The sequence below is a fragment of the Salmo salar genome, chromosome 10 (genome assembly GCF_965601325.2).
Source record: "Salmo salar chromosome 10, fSalSal1, whole genome shotgun sequence".
Classification (NCBI taxonomy): domain Eukaryota; kingdom Metazoa; phylum Chordata; class Actinopteri; order Salmoniformes; family Salmonidae; genus Salmo; species Salmo salar.
The window spans coordinates 118,430,001-118,449,386 of NC_138300.1; the positions used below are offsets into that span (position 1 = coordinate 118,430,001).

General features: G+C 43.7%; 1 protein-coding gene across 1 annotated transcript in view; it reads left to right on the forward strand.

Annotated features, from left to right (window-relative positions):
* LOC106561683 (uncharacterized) overlaps positions 1 to 14,028 on the forward strand; it is a 14,469-nt gene extending 441 nt beyond the window's left edge. The window contains exons 1-17 of the mRNA XM_082957424.1: positions 1 to 192; positions 281 to 375; positions 710 to 1,281; positions 1,954 to 2,010; positions 2,851 to 2,950; positions 3,247 to 3,471; positions 3,751 to 3,900; positions 5,186 to 5,300; positions 6,165 to 6,290; positions 6,741 to 6,845; positions 7,034 to 7,205; positions 7,952 to 8,174; positions 8,537 to 8,635; positions 8,769 to 9,691; positions 12,662 to 12,804; positions 12,988 to 13,123; positions 13,563 to 14,028. The exon at positions 1 to 192 is cut by the window's left edge and continues 441 nt beyond it. Of these exons, the coding sequence (XP_082813550.1) occupies positions 112 to 192; positions 281 to 375; positions 710 to 1,281; positions 1,954 to 2,010; positions 2,851 to 2,950; positions 3,247 to 3,471; positions 3,751 to 3,900; positions 5,186 to 5,300; positions 6,165 to 6,290; positions 6,741 to 6,845; positions 7,034 to 7,205; positions 7,952 to 8,174; positions 8,537 to 8,635; positions 8,769 to 9,171 (2,523 nt within the window). The 5' untranslated portion in view covers positions 1 to 111 and the 3' untranslated portion in view covers positions 9,172 to 9,691; positions 12,662 to 12,804; positions 12,988 to 13,123; positions 13,563 to 14,028. The remainder of the gene's footprint in view (positions 193 to 280; positions 376 to 709; positions 1,282 to 1,953; positions 2,011 to 2,850; positions 2,951 to 3,246; positions 3,472 to 3,750; positions 3,901 to 5,185; positions 5,301 to 6,164; positions 6,291 to 6,740; positions 6,846 to 7,033; positions 7,206 to 7,951; positions 8,175 to 8,536; positions 8,636 to 8,768; positions 9,692 to 12,661; positions 12,805 to 12,987; positions 13,124 to 13,562) is intronic.
* The last annotated feature ends 5,358 nt before the right edge of the window (positions 14,029 to 19,386 follow it).

Here is a 19,386-nt window from a genome sequence, read left to right on the forward strand (position 1 = left end):
ATTGTCGAACATTATTCAGGCACCCGGTGCAAGCTTAGGGATTCTACTGAGATTCATATGTTTGTCTTTAACACCAGATGTAGATAATGTGGGGAGTTAATCAACACTTTTATGGAGTGTATAACTGAGTGGAATTATTTGCAAATGATGACGACAGATTTTAGACCCGGACCTCTGTATTTCTTTGATCAGGTAACCAATAAATATACTATTTATTATTACTATATCATGCAACAGAGGAAACTGGGATAATGGATAATAATTTTCACAACTTCTTCAGCCAACAGGACGGGGACGTAGGAGGCGCCCCAGAATGCCCTTGGAGCATTGCTTTGATCTGGCAAATGGGGGCGTGCGTTTGGCAACAATCAAAAGGTAGGCAAAACTGGGCAATTCCAGTCATCGGGGCCTGATTGGTGTAACACATTTCCCCCCAACCCATAGCAAACACAGCTCATTTAACTATTGCATTTTTCCTCTGTTGCATGATATAGTAATAATAAATAGTAAATGTAAATGTTAAATGAAGATCATGATTAGTTGATTATTGGAGTCAGGTGTGTTAGCTGGGGCAAAACTGTGACATCAATCAGGCCCCCCAGGACTGGAGTTGTCCAGGCCAGAATTATATGTCTGTTTTGTGTGTGCTTGACTTATGATTTATAAATAAACAAATCTTAATTTCAATATTTTCTATTCTAATTTATAGCCTATGCGCTCACAGTGAGTGTGTTAACGATGACAAATATGAAGCAAATGAAGACAATGCACACAAAGTGCAAAGTAAGCCCTCTACCACTGTTAAACCAGATACCTGGCCCTCTGTCAACGGAGCGTTGGACATGGGTGGTGATGAGAGGAATCCGGAGGCCGCGGCGGTGCCAGCAGACTGGTTGGATGACATGGACCCGATGGATGCATACAAGCATATGGCCCCTCAGTTGTTGAGCGAGTTGGGGAGTGTGCTTTTGCAGTATGAAGGGAGTGAGGAGGGATGTATTCCACACGGCCTCGTGAACGTTCTGAATTACTCATGGAAGGATTTGACCGCTGGGGCAGTTTATGTCAAACCATCTTGGCAGTTGGGTGTCGGCAGCGGCAATGGTGATGGCAGGAAACCTCGCAAGTCGAAGGGCTCCATGAATTTCGATGAGACTCTTCGGCAGATGGCGGGAAAGAGAAAGACAAAACAGAAACCGTCCAAGATGGAAAATGGGTCTGAGAGACAGCCTCAAGACCCCAATTTGCGCAAAAGATCATCCGTTTCCCATGCACAGAAAGGTGAACCCTCAACATGAACTCGTCGTCACTCACCCACTGCATTAGTTGACATCTTTTCTAATAGGAAGTCAAATTATGACTTTGAAAAAAGTCTCACATTTACACAGTACAATTCCACGGGCCATCTACTTTAATTAACCAAACTCACCATGGCCACTTTAGACCTGGGATAAGTAATGAAAATGGTCATAAACATTAAACCACCTATATTAAGTCATTGCTGTCAAACTTTTAGGACGTTCCTGCTTATGGGAGGGGCTAGGTTGGTTTACAGGAGAGATTGTTTTTCTACAGGTCACAGGTGTTTATAAAAGGCCTTCCTCAGTTAATCAGTTAAAACCACTTCCTGCCTTTTGACTTTCCCTGCTTAATAATTCACTCACACTAATCTGGGGTATTATGGGTATTACTGAGACAATGGGTGGATGCTTCTCTTGAAGCTCCTCCTTAGTCCTATAAGTGACCATTTAACAATACATGTATGCTAGTGTTCAGGAAATACATGTAGGTTAGTGTTCAGGAAATACATGTAGGTCAGTGTTCAGGAAATACATGTAGGTTAGTGTTCAGGAAATACATGTAGGTTAGTGTTCAGGAAATACATGTAGCCTAGTGTCTTTTGTATCCAAGATGACATTCCCATCAAGCTGTTTTTCAACAATTTCCTTCCAGCTCATGTGGCCACAACTATAAGTTTCTCCATCTCTTCAAAAACCTATGAAGAGCAAGGTAGGACATTACCACACACACTATGTTACTCCTAGACATTTCTATGCAGATGATATAACTGATTAGGGGCTCCCAAGTGACGAAGGGGTCTAAGGCACTGCATCTCAGTGCTAGAGGCATCACTACAGACACCCTGGTTCGAATCTGATATCGTGATTGGGAGTCCCATAGGGCGGCTCACAATTGGCCCAGCGTCGTCCAGGTTTGGCCGGTGTAGGCCGTCATTGTTAATAAGAATTTGTTCTTAACTGACTTGCCAAGTTAAATAAATGAACTGTTAAAAAATGTACGTTATAGAGCAGTAGTAGTGCTGCCCTAGCTTTATCAGCTCTATCAACTGAGGCACAGCTGGAACCCAAAGCCAAGGTCGTGGGTTCAATTCCTGCAGGAAACACACACTCATAAAATAAATGTATGCGCTCACTGTACTGCAAGTAACTTTGGATGAAAAGCAATTTGCTAAGTGGCACATGTTATCATATCATTTGACATAGTGTGTGGTAGATGGACATTTAGTGTACCCACATTGTGCCCTGGAGCAATGCACTTAACCTCACAACATGCTCTCCATTCAGGGGCCGCCGACTGCACTGCGGCTTGACACTGTGCTTCTATTTACTGTGTGTGCGTGTGTGTGTGTGTGTGTGTGTGTGTGTGTGTGTGTGTGTGTGTGTGTGTGTGTGTGTGTGTGTGTGTGTGTGTGTGTGTGTGTGTGTGTGTGTGTGTGTGTGTAAGATGTGCGCTATGAGCAAGGGGGGGGGGGGGTTCAGAACAAAAATATCCATTATTCGCTGTAGCATATAGAAAATAAAGTTGTATTGTATTGTATGGTACATGCAGGTTGGATCGTCCAGCCAAAGGAGCCAGCCCATGAGGAACCTCAGTGGACTGAGCTGTGTCATTGGGTGGTAGAGAGGCTGCAACTGGCTAGGATACCCATGTATGAACTTGCATTCTACTCTATTATGTTGTAGAGATCCTCACTATGTTATTAGCCATGTTACAATCCCCACCAAACAGGTTCATTGCATTGGTGCCATGCATATTTGACATTCATGCCAGCGACCTGGGTTCACTTCCCTGCTGTTCCCTACAATATTGTATTATATTTCCACAGCAGCTTTTCCTGCAACACAACATATCCCCATGTCACCCTAATAGCTCTTTCAATTACTTTGAGTGTGCCAATTTGTCCATGTGTATGACTTCAGTATGATACAGTATGACTTCATTTAGAAAACAGACAACGGAACAGGCAGAGCGTGGGCTGAACAAACCACCCATCCTCCGTCACTATGGGGATGCCAAGCCACACGTTAAACACCAGAAGACAGGAGGAGGAAGCGGAGGAGGAGGCAAGACCTGGCCTTACCCTCAGATACCAGAGGTGAACCAGGAGGACCAGGATTCACCGCGGCAGAAACTACACTACAGGATCAATGATGGTTCCTCTTTCCTATAGTATCCTTTCTCACGTTTCCAACTAAAGCTGTTTCATTCCAGGATGTTACTTCGCTACTGACCTCATTCACTAACCTTCACAGATCTGACAGCACTAGGTATGGGAAAGCTATATGAGAGAACTAGAAACCAGTTGTCTGAGATCTGTGAAGGCAAGGAATCAGGGCAGTGGGGAGGGAACATCGTCCTAAAATGAAAGTGAACACTGATGTTTAAATCTCTAATATATAAATGTAAATGTGTTAACCTAGCCGTCCCCTTGACCTTGACCCTTCCCAGCTACCCGTCTGGTTGTGTAGCGGTGTGTCAGAGCCACTCTGGTCTGTCCTGTGGAGGGTTCTATACTAACGTGTTCAGTGACCAACTCAGCCCTGTTACACTGGCCAGCATCACCGCAGTAGGACGGGGCACCGTCACACACCCACTCAGGTAAACACATGGTAAATGGTTAAAGATTGAACAGAATTTTCAAACAATAAAGTTAACAGAAATAGGGGCACTAATAACAGTATCTGACTGGAAGGACCCATTTATTTGTACTAATGAATGAATTGAGCTGAGTTCCTGGTTCAGCATGCTTCCCAGTTGAAACAGTTCACTTATATATTATTTACATTTTAGTCGTTTAGCAGACGTTCTTATCCAGAGCGACTTACAGTAGTGAATGAATACATTTCATTTCCTTTTTTTTTTTTTTTTGTACTGGCCCCCCGTGGGAATCCAACCCACATCCCTGGTATTGCCCACACCATGCTGGCGTTGCAAACACCACGCTCTACCAACTGAGCCACAGGGAAGACATCATCATAACAGTTTGTGACGTTTTTGTTCGTTTTGGTCTCCGGCAGTTTTCTCCCCCGGCTGTTCTTGCACACGACACTGTTTCTTGAGGCAAGTCAAAGTTCAGTAGCCGATGTCTACGCCCCATCGACGATGATTGGTCAACAGTACTATTCCTAGTAGGAGTGGGAACATGAAGTGTTTGTTGTCATTCAACGAGAGACGATTAGTTGTAATGCTTTTTTTTTTCACTTGAGAAATATGGCACCAAACGTCTTAGCTAGATGTAAAATTGCTTGACTAAGACCTCTACAAAAATGTCAAAATGAATGACAGATGTCTTGGTTTATCTTAGATTATCTTGGACTATTTTGAGGAAGTGGTTTCTGGCTATGCTGTTGTTACGGTGGCTCAAGAGGGTCTAACAACAGTAATATTGGCACTTTTTTCTTGTTTTTAAAGCGAATGTCTTTAGGGAGTATGCGAGCACAGACGGCCTAGCCAAGTTCTGCTGGGAGCAAACCGAACCTCTGTATGAGGAAGCCTTAAATTGGATCAGTGGATTACTACTGGTTAGGTCGAGGCGTAGATCACATGAAAGGATCTTTAACACAGGAGGTTGGTGGCACCTTAATTGAGGAGGACGGGCTCGTGGTAATGGCTGGAACGGAATCGGTGGAATGGTATCAAATACATCAAACACATGGTTTCCATGGTTTCCATTTGTTTGATGCCATTCCATTCGCTCCGTTCCAGACATTATTATGAGCCGTCCTCCCCTCAGCAGCCTCCACTGGTCTTTAATCAATGGATCCACAGGGATTATGTTAGCTGGCAGTAAACACTGTGTGCTTATAGTGAGTATGTCTGCTGTGAGTAAAGCAGACATAGATGGATCTAATTGCGACCTGTTCTGAACTGTTGTTGTCTGTAGTGGGACTGTTACTGCTGTGTGGGATCAGCGTGGTGGGATGACCTGTGACCCAGAAGGAGCTGTCACTAAGGAATGGATCTGGCAGACTGGGGTTAAGGAGAGGATAGTCATTCAGGTGAGGATCAGGGTTCCATGGGGTCAACTTCATTTCAGTTCAGTCAATACAGGATGTAGCTCAATGTAAATGAGCAAATTTCCGTTCATAGTTGTCTTTTTAATCTGACCTCACCTAATTTAAGGTAAAGTAAAGAAACCAAGAGTAAGCTAATTAAGCAATAAGGCCCGAGGAGGTGTGGTGTACGGTCTGATATACCGCGGCTGTCAGCCAATCAACATTCAGGGCTTGACCCACCCAGTTTATAATAGGCCATAGCCCAGTTTAGTCTACAACTACTGTTTGTAATCCCCATCTCTGTAAGGCCCTGCACTGACAAACTCAGTCAAGAAGAAGAGGAAGTCCCAGTTGCTGGGTAACGCCGTCATATGATAGCCTCTGGGACAGCGGTACGGGGGCTTGTAACAAAGCAGGGGACGTGGGGCATGACGATGTTACCCACTGATACTGTGATACTCCAACTACGTCATCATGGCTGATCGGTCTATAAAGTGGGCTATTGCCTCTATTGTAGTCATAACTTTGAATTGAGGAATAGCCATCAAGTACATTTATCATAAGAGGTGAGAATTTATTTATGCCAATTAGGAATCTCTCTTGTGGTTTAGTTAGGATTAAGATAGGGTTAAAATAGGATTAGGATAGGATTAAGATAGGGTTTAGTTAGGATTAGGATAGGATTTAGATAGGATTAAGATAGGGTTTAGTTAGGATTAAGATAGGGTTTAGTTAGGATTAAAATAGGGTTTAGTTAGGATTAAGATAGGGTTTAGTTAGGATTAAAATAGGGTTTAGTTAAGATTAAGATATATTTAAGTGAAGTGGCATTTCATAACTTTTCGTTATATTCTTCTTTTTCCCCAGGTGTCTGATCAGATCTCAGTACGGATGTTGAGCGGTATCTGTACCACCCTCAGCTTTAAGAGTCAGAATGAGAGTGTCCTGCTCCCACTGTCCCCCCTGCCCAACATCACCCCAACTAAAGAAGTGGTGAGAAAACAATGATATATTAGATCTATTTCAGGCTTAATGTGTTGGTGATGGCTGGTGATGGCCAAATCTGATTGGTAAACGGTTGGTGACTGGTGAATCTGATTGGTAAACGGTTGGTGACTGGTGAATCTGATTGGTAAACGGTTGGTGACTGGTGAATCTGATTGGTAAACGGTTGCTGACTGGTGAATCTGATTGGTAAACGGTTGCTGACTGGTGAATCTGATTGGTAAACGGTTGCTGACTGGTGAATCTGATTGGTGAATGGTTGGTGACTGGTGAATCTGATTGGTGAAAGGTTGGTGACTGGTGAATCTGATTGGTGAACAGTTGGTGACTGGTGAATCTGATTGGTGAATGGTTGGTGACTGGTGAATCTGATTGGTGAATGGTTGGTGACTGGTGAATCTGATTGATGATTTGTATGAGTCATGTGCTGTCTTCCAGGCCTGTCTGCAGACTGAGGGGGCCTTCACCTCTCTGGCAGCCCAGGAGCTCTCCCTGAGTAAGACGCACCAGAAGAACCAGGACCAGCCCACAGACAGCAAGAGGGTAAGAGACTTTAGACAGGATCTAGCACATTTATTTAACTAAGTAGCTTTTTGAGAACACATTTTACAATAACGACCCGGCCAAGAGGACGTCAGTGAGGATTTCATCTCATTGTGTGGTGTTTCCAATGTCTGTACTAGTCTCTCTTGACCAACATTCATACACAATAAGTTTTGATTATGAACCAGGTTTCAGTGCGTTCCAGTGAGGTGCTACAGATGACCCGGGAGGTGGAGAAGCTAGAAGAACCCTGTCCCTTCAGGAGAGGAGGAGGGCGGGCAGGACGAGAGCTGAAAAGACTCCAGAGGAGAATATGTAATATACTGGACGACTGGCTGGAGTTCTACCGGGTCGCCACGGGTACACAAGGGTTTATTTAAATGTGTTTATTATAGACATAATTATTCTCTTTTACAATAACAGGTCAAGGGTGAAGAGTTCTCTCACGTGGTCCACTGGAGCATTTTCTAAATCTTATATAAAGTACTTACTATATAAATACATCTATAGAGCAACAAGTCCTTCTGGACTGATATTAGTACCAACGGAAGTAAACACACAAACCATTCAGCTAGTTAGATGGGTTATTAAAATGGAAAATACAATGAAGCTATACAGGTGTGTCCAGATAAAGTACAGCAGCATCAAAAGCTTTGTGATTACTTTCCAGTTCTTAGTTACATAGTATGTAATCTCCTTTATTACATTTTTACTTAACTAGGCAAGTCAGTTAAGAACAAATTATTACTTACAATGACGGCCTACCCCGGACCAATTGTGTGCCGCCCTACGGTACTCCAATTCACGGCCAGTTGTGATACAGCCCGGGATTGAACCAGGGTCTGTAGTGACACCTCTAGCACTGAGCTGCAGTGTCTTAGACCGCTGCACCACACGGGAGCTCCTATCATATATAATAATATATACCATTTAGCAGATGCTTTTATCCAAAGTGACGGTCATGTGTGCATACATTTTACGCATCGTGGCCCCAGGAATCAAACTCACGTTGCAAGCGTCATGTTCTACCAACTGAGCTACAGAGGACCACAAACCCACTATGAGTCTCCTTCATGAAGTCCTGACCATCTTCTGTTGCCCATCAGGTATCAAGTGCCCAGATACAGAGCGGATGTCTGATGGTCCAATGCGGCCCAGACTGAAGAGAGAGGGCCAATCAGCAGCCCTGCCCTCCCTCCACCCCACCACGGGGCTGTCAGACGGTACCCGGGGTGTACCAGAGGGGGGAAGCACTGCCAGCACCAGACACCTGCCTCTGTCTGCACCTACAGATGTCCTCTTGCCAGGTTCCACCCACAAGTTGTCATGGTAACGTGATGTGAGATAAAAGAGTGATTTTGGATATCGCCAGATGAAAACCTCTTATTTCCAAAACATAAACTTTTCAGGAGATGTAAAAAAAAAAAAAAACAGCCATACTTTCCTATTAGAGAACATACAATTCTGAAACGTCAGAAGCTATTTTGAAAAATAAATGTGGGTCCTAGAGTTATGACATATTCAGAGCACATTGAGGGGAGTTGCTGCTTTCAATATGTGTGAAACAATAAAATAAACCGGTTTTCATCCGACAGCGACGATATGTAAAATAACAAATTGTCCTCAGACTGACGTCTTGATGATGATGATGATTCTGTTGATGATGAAGAATATTATTGATTTGTCAACAGGACATTTTCTCCAAAGAAGCAGGGCAAGGAGGGAAGACAGGAGCCCCTTCATTTCACACAGTCAGGGACCTTCAGAGTCCACAGCAACATCAGACTGGAGTAAGAGCAGAACCAGAACCCCTGTCACTGCCAGAGACAACTCACTGCTTCTTCTTCTGACCCTAACAACGACTACTTCCTCCCTTTCCTTCTGTCCTATGATGATAACCATGTTCTGTTCTTTCCACCCCAGGTCTGTAGTGATCCCGAGATGCAGTCCAGAGCTCCGTCTCACTGCCCAACTCCCACACTACACATCCTCCAGCCCATCTACCCCTTATCCACTCTACAGCCCGTGTCCTGTCCAGCTCAGGGCCATTCTCCTGGGGTTAGAGGGCCGGACTCACAGGCTGTGTCGCTGTAGCTCCAGGACCATGCCAGTCCTGACAGATCAGGAGTATGATGCCTTCATCTGGGGCCAGCCCCCCCACAGTGAACAGATCCTGGTGGTGTGTGTGACACCCCCGCACCAGACCCCCCTCGCCCCTCACATCCCCTTACTGCCCAATGAGGACATGCTGGAGCTGCTCTACGAGAAGATGAATAAGAACAGGACCATGCCATGTACTCAGGTTGATTTACATACATTTACATGAATAAGAACAGGACCATGCCATGTACTCAGGTTGATTTACATACATTTACATGAATAAGAACAGGACCATGCCATGTACTCAGGTTGATTTACATACATTTACATGAATAAGAACAGGACCATGCCATGTACTCAGGTTGATTTACATACATTTACATGAATAAGAACAGGACCATGCCATGTACTCAGGTTGATTTACACATATTTACATGAATAAGAACAGGACAATGCCATGTACTCAGGTTGATTTACATACATTTACATGACAGTACATTCCATTTCGGAACACACAATGTATCCATATAATTCCACTCTTGAGATTATCTGGCGCTGACACACAAACACACACACACATACACACACACACACACACTTTTCATGCTTGACTTTGTCCTCATGTTCAGAGTCAGCTGGACTCGTTCCGCCTGGTGAGGTATGAGCTGTCTACAGGGAAGACCTGCCCAACTACCCACAATGCACTGCTGCAGCAGAGACACAATGTCGCCCCTGGGATGTTTCTGGTCAGTTGGTCAACAGCTGTCTCTGTCTCTCAGCCACGACCAGTTAGTCAACAGCTGTCTCTGTCTCTCAGCCACGACCAGTTGGTCAACAGCTGTCTCTCTCTCAGCCACGACCAGTTGGTCAACAGCTGTCTCTGTCTCTCAGCCACGACCAGTTGGTCAACAGCTGTCTCTGTCTCTCAGCCACGACCAGTTGGTCAACAGCTGTCTCTGTCTCTCAGCCACATCCAGTTGGTCAACAGCTGTCTCTGTCTCTCAGCCACGACCAGTTGGTCAACAGCTGTCTCGCTCTCTCAGCCATGACCAGTTGATCAACAGCTGTCTCTGTCTCTCAGCCACGACCAGTTGGTCAACAGCTGTCTCTGTCTCTCAGCCACGACCAGTTGGTCAACAGCTGTCTCTGTCTCTCAGCCACGACCAGTTGGTCAACAGCTGTCTCTGTCTCTCAGCCACGACCAGTTGGTCAACAGCTGTCTCTCTCTCTCAGCCACGACCAGTTGGTCAACAGCTGTCTCTCTCTCAGCCACGACCAGTTGGTCAACAGCTGTCTCTCTCTCTCAGCCACGACCAGTTGGTCAACAGCTGTCTCTCTCTCTCAGCCACGACCAGTTGGTCAACAGCTGTCTCTCTCTCAGCCACGACCAGTTGGTCAACAGCTGTCTCTCTCTCAGCCACGACCAGTTGGTCAACAGCTGTCTCTGTCTCTCAGCCACGACCAGTTGGTCAACAGCTGTCTCTGTCTCTCAGCCACGACCAGTTGGTCAACAGCTGTCTCTGTCTCTCAGCCACGACCAGTTGGTCAACAGCTGTCTCTCTCTCAGCCACGACCAGTTGGTCAACAGCTGTCTCTCTCTCAGCCACAACCAGTTGGTCAACAGCTGTCTCTGTCTCTCAGCCACGACCAGTTGGTCAACAGCTGTCTCTGTCTCACAGCCACGACCAGTTGGTCAACAGCTGTCTCGCTCTCTCAGCCACGACCAGTTGGTCAACAGTTGTCTCTGTCTCTCAGCCACGACCAGTTGGTCAACAGCTGTCTCTGTCTCTCAGCCACGACCAGTTGGTCAACAGCTGTCTCTGTCTCTCAGCCACGACCAGTTGGTCAACAGCTGTCTCTGTCTCTCAGCCACAACCAGTTGGTCAACAGCTGTCTCTCTCTCTCAGCCACGACCAGTTGGTCAACAGCTGTCTCTCTCTCAGCCACGACCAGTTGGTCAACAGCTGTCTCACTCTCTCAGCCACGACCAGTTGGTCAACAGCTGTCTCTCTCTCTCAGCCACGACCAGTTGGTCAACAGCTGTCTCTCTCTCAGCCACGACCAGTTGGTCAACAGCTGTCTCTCTCTCAGCCACGACCAGTTGGTCAACAGCTGTCTCTGTCTCTCAGCCACGACCAGTTGGTCAACAGCTGTCTCTGTCTCTCATTCACGACCAGTTGATCAACAGCTGTCTCTCTCTCAGCCACGACCAGTTGGTCAACAGCTGTCTCTCTCTCAGCCACGACCAGTTGGTCAACAGCTGTCTCTCTCTCAGCCACGACCAGTTGGTCAACAGCTGTCTCACTCTCAGCCACGACCAGTTGGTCAACAGCTGTCTCTCTCTCTCAGCCACGACCAGTTGGTCAACAGCTGTCTCTCTCTCTCAGCCACGACTGCTTGGCTGTGATCTGATTCACTAAAAACCCTTCTGCCCAATTGTTACTCGTACTAATACGCTCCCACTCACGGATTTAAATGAATGGACTGGTGGAAGTAATATGATGGAAACTCCCTAAGCTACACCCTTGCTTGCACCAATCAGATGCTGTTAAAATCCATGAGAGGGAGTGAATGAGTGCACACTTCTGTGTGAAGGATCAGCACGTAGCCGTAATCTTATTCACCTGATATCCACATGTTACTGTAGATGGCAGCAAAGAAACACTAATCCAAGCGCTTTGACATCATTATGAAACCAGCTTGGTCTTACTGTAAATGTTACCTTTTACAAGAGCTCCAGTTATCCTTTTACTGCAGTGGGCTTAAATCAGGGTCACACAGAGTGTTTCTTGGTAGTCAAACAAATCACACATGGTTATGGGTCTTAAAAAGAGAAGACTCCTGTACCATGTCAGATATAGAGTAGAGATGTAATCATTTATGAGATTGCAACCCAATGTTACACTTTAAACATCACAGAAGACTCAATTATAACAAAGCTGTTTGACATAGAAACACCAGATTTTTGGCATGTTTTTAAAAAATAATCTTTATTAATTATGAAATTTAGATAAATGTTAATAACATTCCACCCATGAGGCCTCTAAGTTATTTGACTGCAGGAAAGGGCTACTTACTGGAAATGAGCCAACCTGGCTGGGCGCGGAGGAAAGATAGTTTCACTCTGTCTGTCTATCTTCAATATGCTAATAACGTAACTGTCTTTAATAAAGACTGTTTGATGGATCTACTTACCAGAATTACAAATCAAATTGACACAAAGTTATTTTGACGTGGAACACTGCCGACACGTATGAGACGTTAGGTATATAGGCTTATAGACGTTCTCTTCTTCCCTTACCGTTTGCGTACAGAAACAGACGCTGTTGTAGACTAACTAATGAAGAACTGGCTAGTCAGGTTCTTCTGTTGTAAACCTGAGACCATGTTACCATATGAATGACTGACTGACATCTGGTTTGCCTAGATAGGATGAACCCTGGTTAAACCAGAGAAGGGAAACAATGGTGAGCTCAGCATTTAGGCTGGTTCAGATAGGCTGAATAAAAGACTTCAGGTCAGGAGGAGGGTCAACTCATCTGCAGGTCAGAACAGAGTGAAACAGGGGATTAGGATAAAGCTGTGCTGTTGAGTTACAGTCATTTTAAGTGGATGTCATATCCAGATATTTAGACTTTTTTGCTCATTTCCTTTGGAAAGAATCATTATCAAGTCTCCGTCAGTCTATAAAATGTTTCTGTTTATTCATTCAACAGATGTACATCAGAGGGAAGCTGCTGTTCGCTGACTACATCTTCAATGGCTACAGCTGCTCAGCGAGAGACCTCCACAAGCAGATCTCTAAAACTAGAGGGGACTACAGACAGGGCCAGAGCCTGCCCTCAGACTACAAGTTCAGGTAAAAGCTACTGAAGTGATACTTACCTACTGCCATTGTGCCCTTCAGCAAGGCACTTGCTAAACCCGTAACCTGCTACAGGGGCCAGGGTGCTGCTTCTTGTGATGAAATTTCACACGAGTTCTGAGAAAATGAGTTGAATTGAGTTGAACGGGAACAGTACCCTCTCTCCTGTGTTGGCAGTGCCCAGGTGAAGAGTCCAGCAGTTTTGGACCCTCCTGGCCATCAGGGGACTCAGAAAGTCTCTGATGGACGAGGAGATATCTCTCATGGAACACCTGCCCAGTTAGAGAAGGGAAAAGTCCCAAACTAGTGAGCGGTACGTACATTAACCTAATACTCTGTGGGACAAGTATTACCCCCTGTCCCTCTAGTATCATTACTTAACGTTGTGATTGACCTCCTGTTCTCTTACCACTTACCCAATATTGTGCTTGTGACACTGGTTTATCAACAGTCATTACCTCATGCTTACCCATACTGACAATAGTGCAGGGATTCTTGAAAGATGGGACAATCCCAACTTTGTTTCCCCAGAATTGTTTTTCTTAATATTAACAACATTTGAAATGCAAATTGATTTATATCAACTCTGTCAGATATGGCATTTTATTTTATGTTTTGTTTTGTTCAACAAGTGTTTCAACTTTTTTTCAACTTTAGAAAATTACATTGTCCCAACTTTCAAGAATCCCTGAGTGACATCTATGTTCAAAATGTCTAACATGCATTGGAAAGCTGACTTCTTTGTGTTCCAGGAAATTGACTTAGGGACCTGTGACATCATCGGTCACGTTAAAGAGAGACACCACTCTGCTAAAAGCCAAAAAGACTTCTGCTGCAGCCTCACTGCCCGTACTCACACACTGAACAAAGGTCAGCTCATATCAGAGCTGCAATGTAAGGCCCTTTCTGGTGTCACAAGTCATCAGGACACACTGGAGAAAAACCTCACCAGAGCTGGGCTAGCTGGCTGGAGACAGACAGTCTGCTGGGAGAGAGGGACTAAGTCTAATATTAGGTGCACTACACTGTAAATGTAGTGTGAGATCTGTATTACATCTATAACTGTCTTGCACACGTCTTGTTTTGACTGACTAGAATTCAACGAAGCAACGCTACACATACTGTAAATCACAGCACTTTATAGAACTCAGTTGCATCATGGAAGAAGTTCCTTATTTTTCTACGGACTACAAATAAAGACTGTTGTCAATATGTGGACTGTTGTTTCCATGTTATCTGTCTTCATGTCCTCCAGGACAACTGAAAAATGTTTAAAAGTGAAAAGAACCAAAATGATGATCTACTGTTATCTGTCTACCAGTACAATTGTATCAAACCCAGAGCTATCCCATTTCTTCCTGTTGTGACATCATACTGTTTCAGCTAAGAGAGACACTTCCTGACTGATAAAGTGACTGTGTATCAACCAATGATGAACGAGAGACTGGGAGAGAGAGAGAGAGAGAGAGAGAGAGAGAGAGAGAGAGAGGTCTATGGTGACTCAGTCACTCAGCATTGCCTAATGATGATTTTTTTAGATTAGCCTATACTGTGGAATGTTCAGAGTGAGAAATATTCTGATGATATGAATGCTGACGTTAGTTTCTTACCCTACTTCCTAATAGAAATCAGTGACCTGGCAAATTAACTCCCACGCATTCCTTCATTTTCCACTCAACTCAGTTATTTACTGGCTTTAATTAGCGCTGATGACAGAGAGAAACGTTCAATTTAAGCACAGCATGTGATGCTGAAATGCACATGGAATATTTCCCCAAAATACGTGGGCTATTATTTGTATTATTGACCAGTGTTATGAGCTATGACGATAGACATCAAGCTTCAACATCATCTTGTCTATTATTGATGATGATGATGGCATTATGGTCATGTATAACAAATTAAATGTGTGGACGTAAGGTCCTTGACTTTACCCCAAGTCATGGGACTCGATCTTCCATAATTATTTTACACCTACAGTATGCCAGATGTTAGGTTAATGTATTTGATTTGTGGAGTTAAATGGGAAATCTGGAATTTCCACCAGACCTAGAATAACTATAGTTTTAATCACGTTTTGTGGAATGTAACTATATTTACTTTGGAGGTGACTACAATTATTTGAATACAGATCCCAGAAATGGCATTTGAAAATAGATCTAAGAAAGTTACAAAAATAATTAAACTATTTGAAAACAGATCTGTGAAAGCAACTACTAAATAAAAATATGTATATATTTCAATACAGATTTTAACTAATGGGAGGGTTGTATCTGGAACAGAAACTATTGGATTGGCTGCCTTTGACTAAAGGGAGGGTTGTATCTGGAACAGAAACGATTGGATTGGCTGCCTTTGACTAAAGGGAGGGTTGTATCTGGAACAGAAACTATTGGATTGGCTGCCTTTGACTAAAGGGAGGGTTGTATCTGGAACAGAAACTATTGGATTGGCTGCCTTTGACTAAAGGGAGGGTTGTATCTGGAACAGAAACTATTGGATTGGCTGCCTTTGACTAAAGGCAGGGCTGTAGCAGGAACTGCATGTTGCAGATAGAAATAGAATGAATAGAGCAAACACAATCTCCTATTCTATTCCAATCTATCTGATAGTCATATTTGATCTACACAATACATTTATATCGGAACATTCTGTAAATGTCCGTTTTCCTGAACATACCCCAGGTGTAGATAATCAAGTCAAACCAACCAATCAATGATATTCTGTACAGATAAGTATAAATAAATCAATTATATTCTGTACAGATGAGTATAAATAAATCAATGATATTCTGTACAGATAAGTATAAATAAATCAATGATATTCTGTACAGATAAGTATAAATAAATCAATGATATTCTGTACAGATAAGTATAAATAAGTTGTAATGCTCAACTGCTATATGACTCTTTCAACATTCCACTGGAAAGGTAGCACGCTGCAATACCATCTTTAAATGGCTTAGTTTACTCCGAATACAAACTAACATGATTTTCCACTTAGCTTGGCTGTAGTTGATTCAAGACGGCAGTTTTTTACGTTTAGTTTCCTTTCGACACTTAATAAAAACTTGAATTGCATAGCAATGAGTTGAGAGATTTTACAACGACTATACACAAGAGGAATAGTGACTGTTCATTGTATTATTGTTATAACGCATTGTAATAATACCATTATTATGCAATTTACAAAGTCCTATGCAAAATTTGCTGCTAAATGTAAGTAATCACAAAGACTTATTCAACATTTTGTTATTTTACAGCCTGAATTCAAAGTGGATTAAATATAAAAAATGTTGCTCACCCATTTACACACAATACACCATAATGACAAAGTGAAAACATGTTTTTAGAAATATTAGCAAATTTATTGAAAATGAAATACAACAATATCTAATTTACACAAGTATTCACACCCCTGAGTCAATGCATGTTAGAATCACATTTGGCAGCGATTACAGCTGTGAATCTTTCTGGGTAAATCTCTAAGAGCTTTCCACACCTGGATTGTACAATATTTGCACATTATAATTTTTTTAATTAAAGTTGGTTGTTGACCTTTGATAGACACCCATTTTCATGTCTTGCCATACATTTTCAAGCTGATTTAAGTCAAAACTGTAACTAGGCCACTCAGGAACATTCACTGTCTTCTTGGTAAGCAACTCCAGTGTATACCTTGTGTTTAAGTTTATTGTCCTGCTGAAAGGTGAATTTGTCTCCCAGTGTCTGTTGGAAAGCAGACTGAACCAGGTGTTCCTCTAGGATTTTGCCTGTGCTTAGCTCTATTTCCTTAGTCCTCCCTAGTCCTTGCCGATGACAAGCATACCCATAACATGATGCAGCCACCACCATGTGTCACGTCCTGACCAGTAGAGAGTGTAGTTGGGTCAGGACGTGGCAGAAAAAGAGTGTGTTTTGATTGTTTCGTTGATTTTGGCCGTGTGACTTCCAATCAGGCACAGCTGTAGAGGGTTGTGGCTGATTGGGAGTCACACATAAGTTGCCTACGTTTCCTTTGTGTTTCGTGGGTAATTGTTCTTGTCACAGTGGTTGCACCTGACAGGACTGTGTTGGCTGTCAGTTTTCCTTGTTTTGTGTAGTTGTAAAGTGTTCGTGTGATTAAATATGACGAACCCTAACTCCGCCGCATTTTGGTCCACTTCTTCCTCAGACAGCCGTTACACCATGCTTGAAAATATGATGTGGTACTCAGTGATGTGTTAGATTTGCCACAAACATAAGGCTTTGTATTCAGGACATAAAGTTAATTCCTTTGCCAATTTTTTGCAGTTTTACCTTAGTGCCATGTTGCAAACAGGATACATGTTTTGGAATATTTTTTTCCTGTACTGACTTCCTTCTTTTCACTGTCATTTAGGTTATTATTGTGGAGTAACTACAATGTTGTTGATCCATCCTCAGTTTTCTCCTATCACAGCCATTAAACTCTGTAACTGTTTTAAAATCACCATTGGCTTCATGGTGAAATCCCTGAGCAGTTTTCTTACTCTCCGGCATCTGAGTTAGGAAGGACGCCTGTATCTTTGTAGTGACCGGGGTGTATTGATACACCATCCAAAGTGTAATTTATAACTTTCTACGCTCAAAGGGATATTCAATGTATGCTTAAAAAAAACAAAATGTGGTCTACAATAGGTGTCCTTCTTTGTGAGGCATTGTAAAATCTCCGTTGTGTTTGTGGTTGAATCTGTGTTTGAAATTGTTAAACACTATTATTGAACACAGAGTGAGTCCATGCAACTTATTATGTAACTATATTAAGTACATTTTTACTCCTGAACTTATTTAGACTTGACAAAGTTGTTGAATACTTATTGACTCAAGACATTTCAGCTTTTCATTTTTAATGAATTGGTAAACATTTCTAAAAATAATAATTCCACTTTGACATTATGGGGTATTGTGTGTAGGCCAGTGACACAAAATGTCAATGTAGTCCATTTTAAATTCAGGCTGTAACACAACAACGTGTGGAAGAGGTCAAGGGGTATGAATACTTTCTGAAGGCGCTGTAATTGTAGGTTATAGTCTATATAAAGATGAATATCTGAGAGCCCTCCAAACCTTCTGGTAGTGATCATATATTTAGACTAATTCAACTAACTGTTGTAGATTTAGGTTCTTTTTCTGAGACTTGTATTTGAATATCAATGACAAATAGTTTCCTTTTAGGTGAAACTCTATATACACTGCTCAAAAAAATAAAGGGAACTTAAACAACACAATGTAACTCCAAGTCAATCACACTTCTGTGAAATCAAACTGTCCACTTAGGAAGCAACACTGATTAACAATACATTTCACATGCTGTTGTGCAAATGGAATAGACAACAGTTGGAAATTATAGGCAATCAGCATGACACCCCCAATAAAGGAGTGGTTCTGCAGGTGGGGACCACAGACCACTTCTCAGTTCCTATGCTTCCTGGCTGATGTTTTGGTCACTTTTGAATGCTGGCAGTGCTTTCACTCTAGTGGTAGCATGAGACGGAGTCTACAACCCACACAAGTGGCTCAGGTAGTGCAGCTCATCCAGGATGGCACATCAATGCGAGCTGTGGCAAGAAGGTTTGCTGTGTCTGTCAGCGTAGTGTCCAGAGCATGGAGGCGCTACCAGGAGACAGGTCAGTACATCAGGAGACGTGGAGGAGGCCGTAGGAGGGCAACAACCCAGCAGCAGGACCGCTACCTCCGCCTTTGTGCAAGGAGGAGCAGGAGAAGCACTGCCAGAGCCCTGCAAAATGACCTCCAGCAGGCCACAAATGTGCATGTGTCTGCTCAAACGGTCAGAAACAGACTCCATGAGGGTGGTATGAGGGCCCGACGTCCACAGGTGGGGGTTGTGCTTACAGCCCAACACCGTGCAGGACGTTTGGCATTTGCCAGAGAACACCAAGATTGGCAAATTCGCCACTGGCGCCCTGTGCTCTTCACAGATGAAAGCAGGTTCACACTGAGCACGTGACAGACGTGACAGAGTCTGGAGACGCTGTGGAGAACGTTCTGCTGCCTGCAACATCCTCCAGCACGACCGGTTTGGCGGTGGGTCAGTCATGGTGTGGGGTGGCATTTCTTTGGGGGGCCGCACAGCCCTCCATGTGCTCGCCAGAGGAAGCCTGACTGCCATTAGGTACCGAGATGAGATCCTCAGACCCCTTGTGAGACCATATGCTGGTGCGGTTGGCCCTGGGTTGCTCCTAATGCAAGACAATGCTAGACCTCATGTGGCTGGAGTGTGTCAGCAGTTCCTGCAAGAGGAAGGCATTGATGCTATGGACTGGCCCGCCCGTTCCCCAGACCTGAATCCAATTGAGCACATCTGGGACATCATGTCTCGCTCCATCCACCAACGCCACGTTGCACCACAGACTGTCCAGGAGTTGGCGGATGCTTTAGTCCAGGTCTGGGAGGAGATCCCTCAGGAGACCATCCGCCACCTCATCAGGAGCATGCCCAGGCGTTGTAGGGAGGTCACACAGGCACGTGGAGGCCACACACACTATTGAGCCTCATTTTGACTTGTTTTAAGGACATTACATCAAAGTTGGATCAG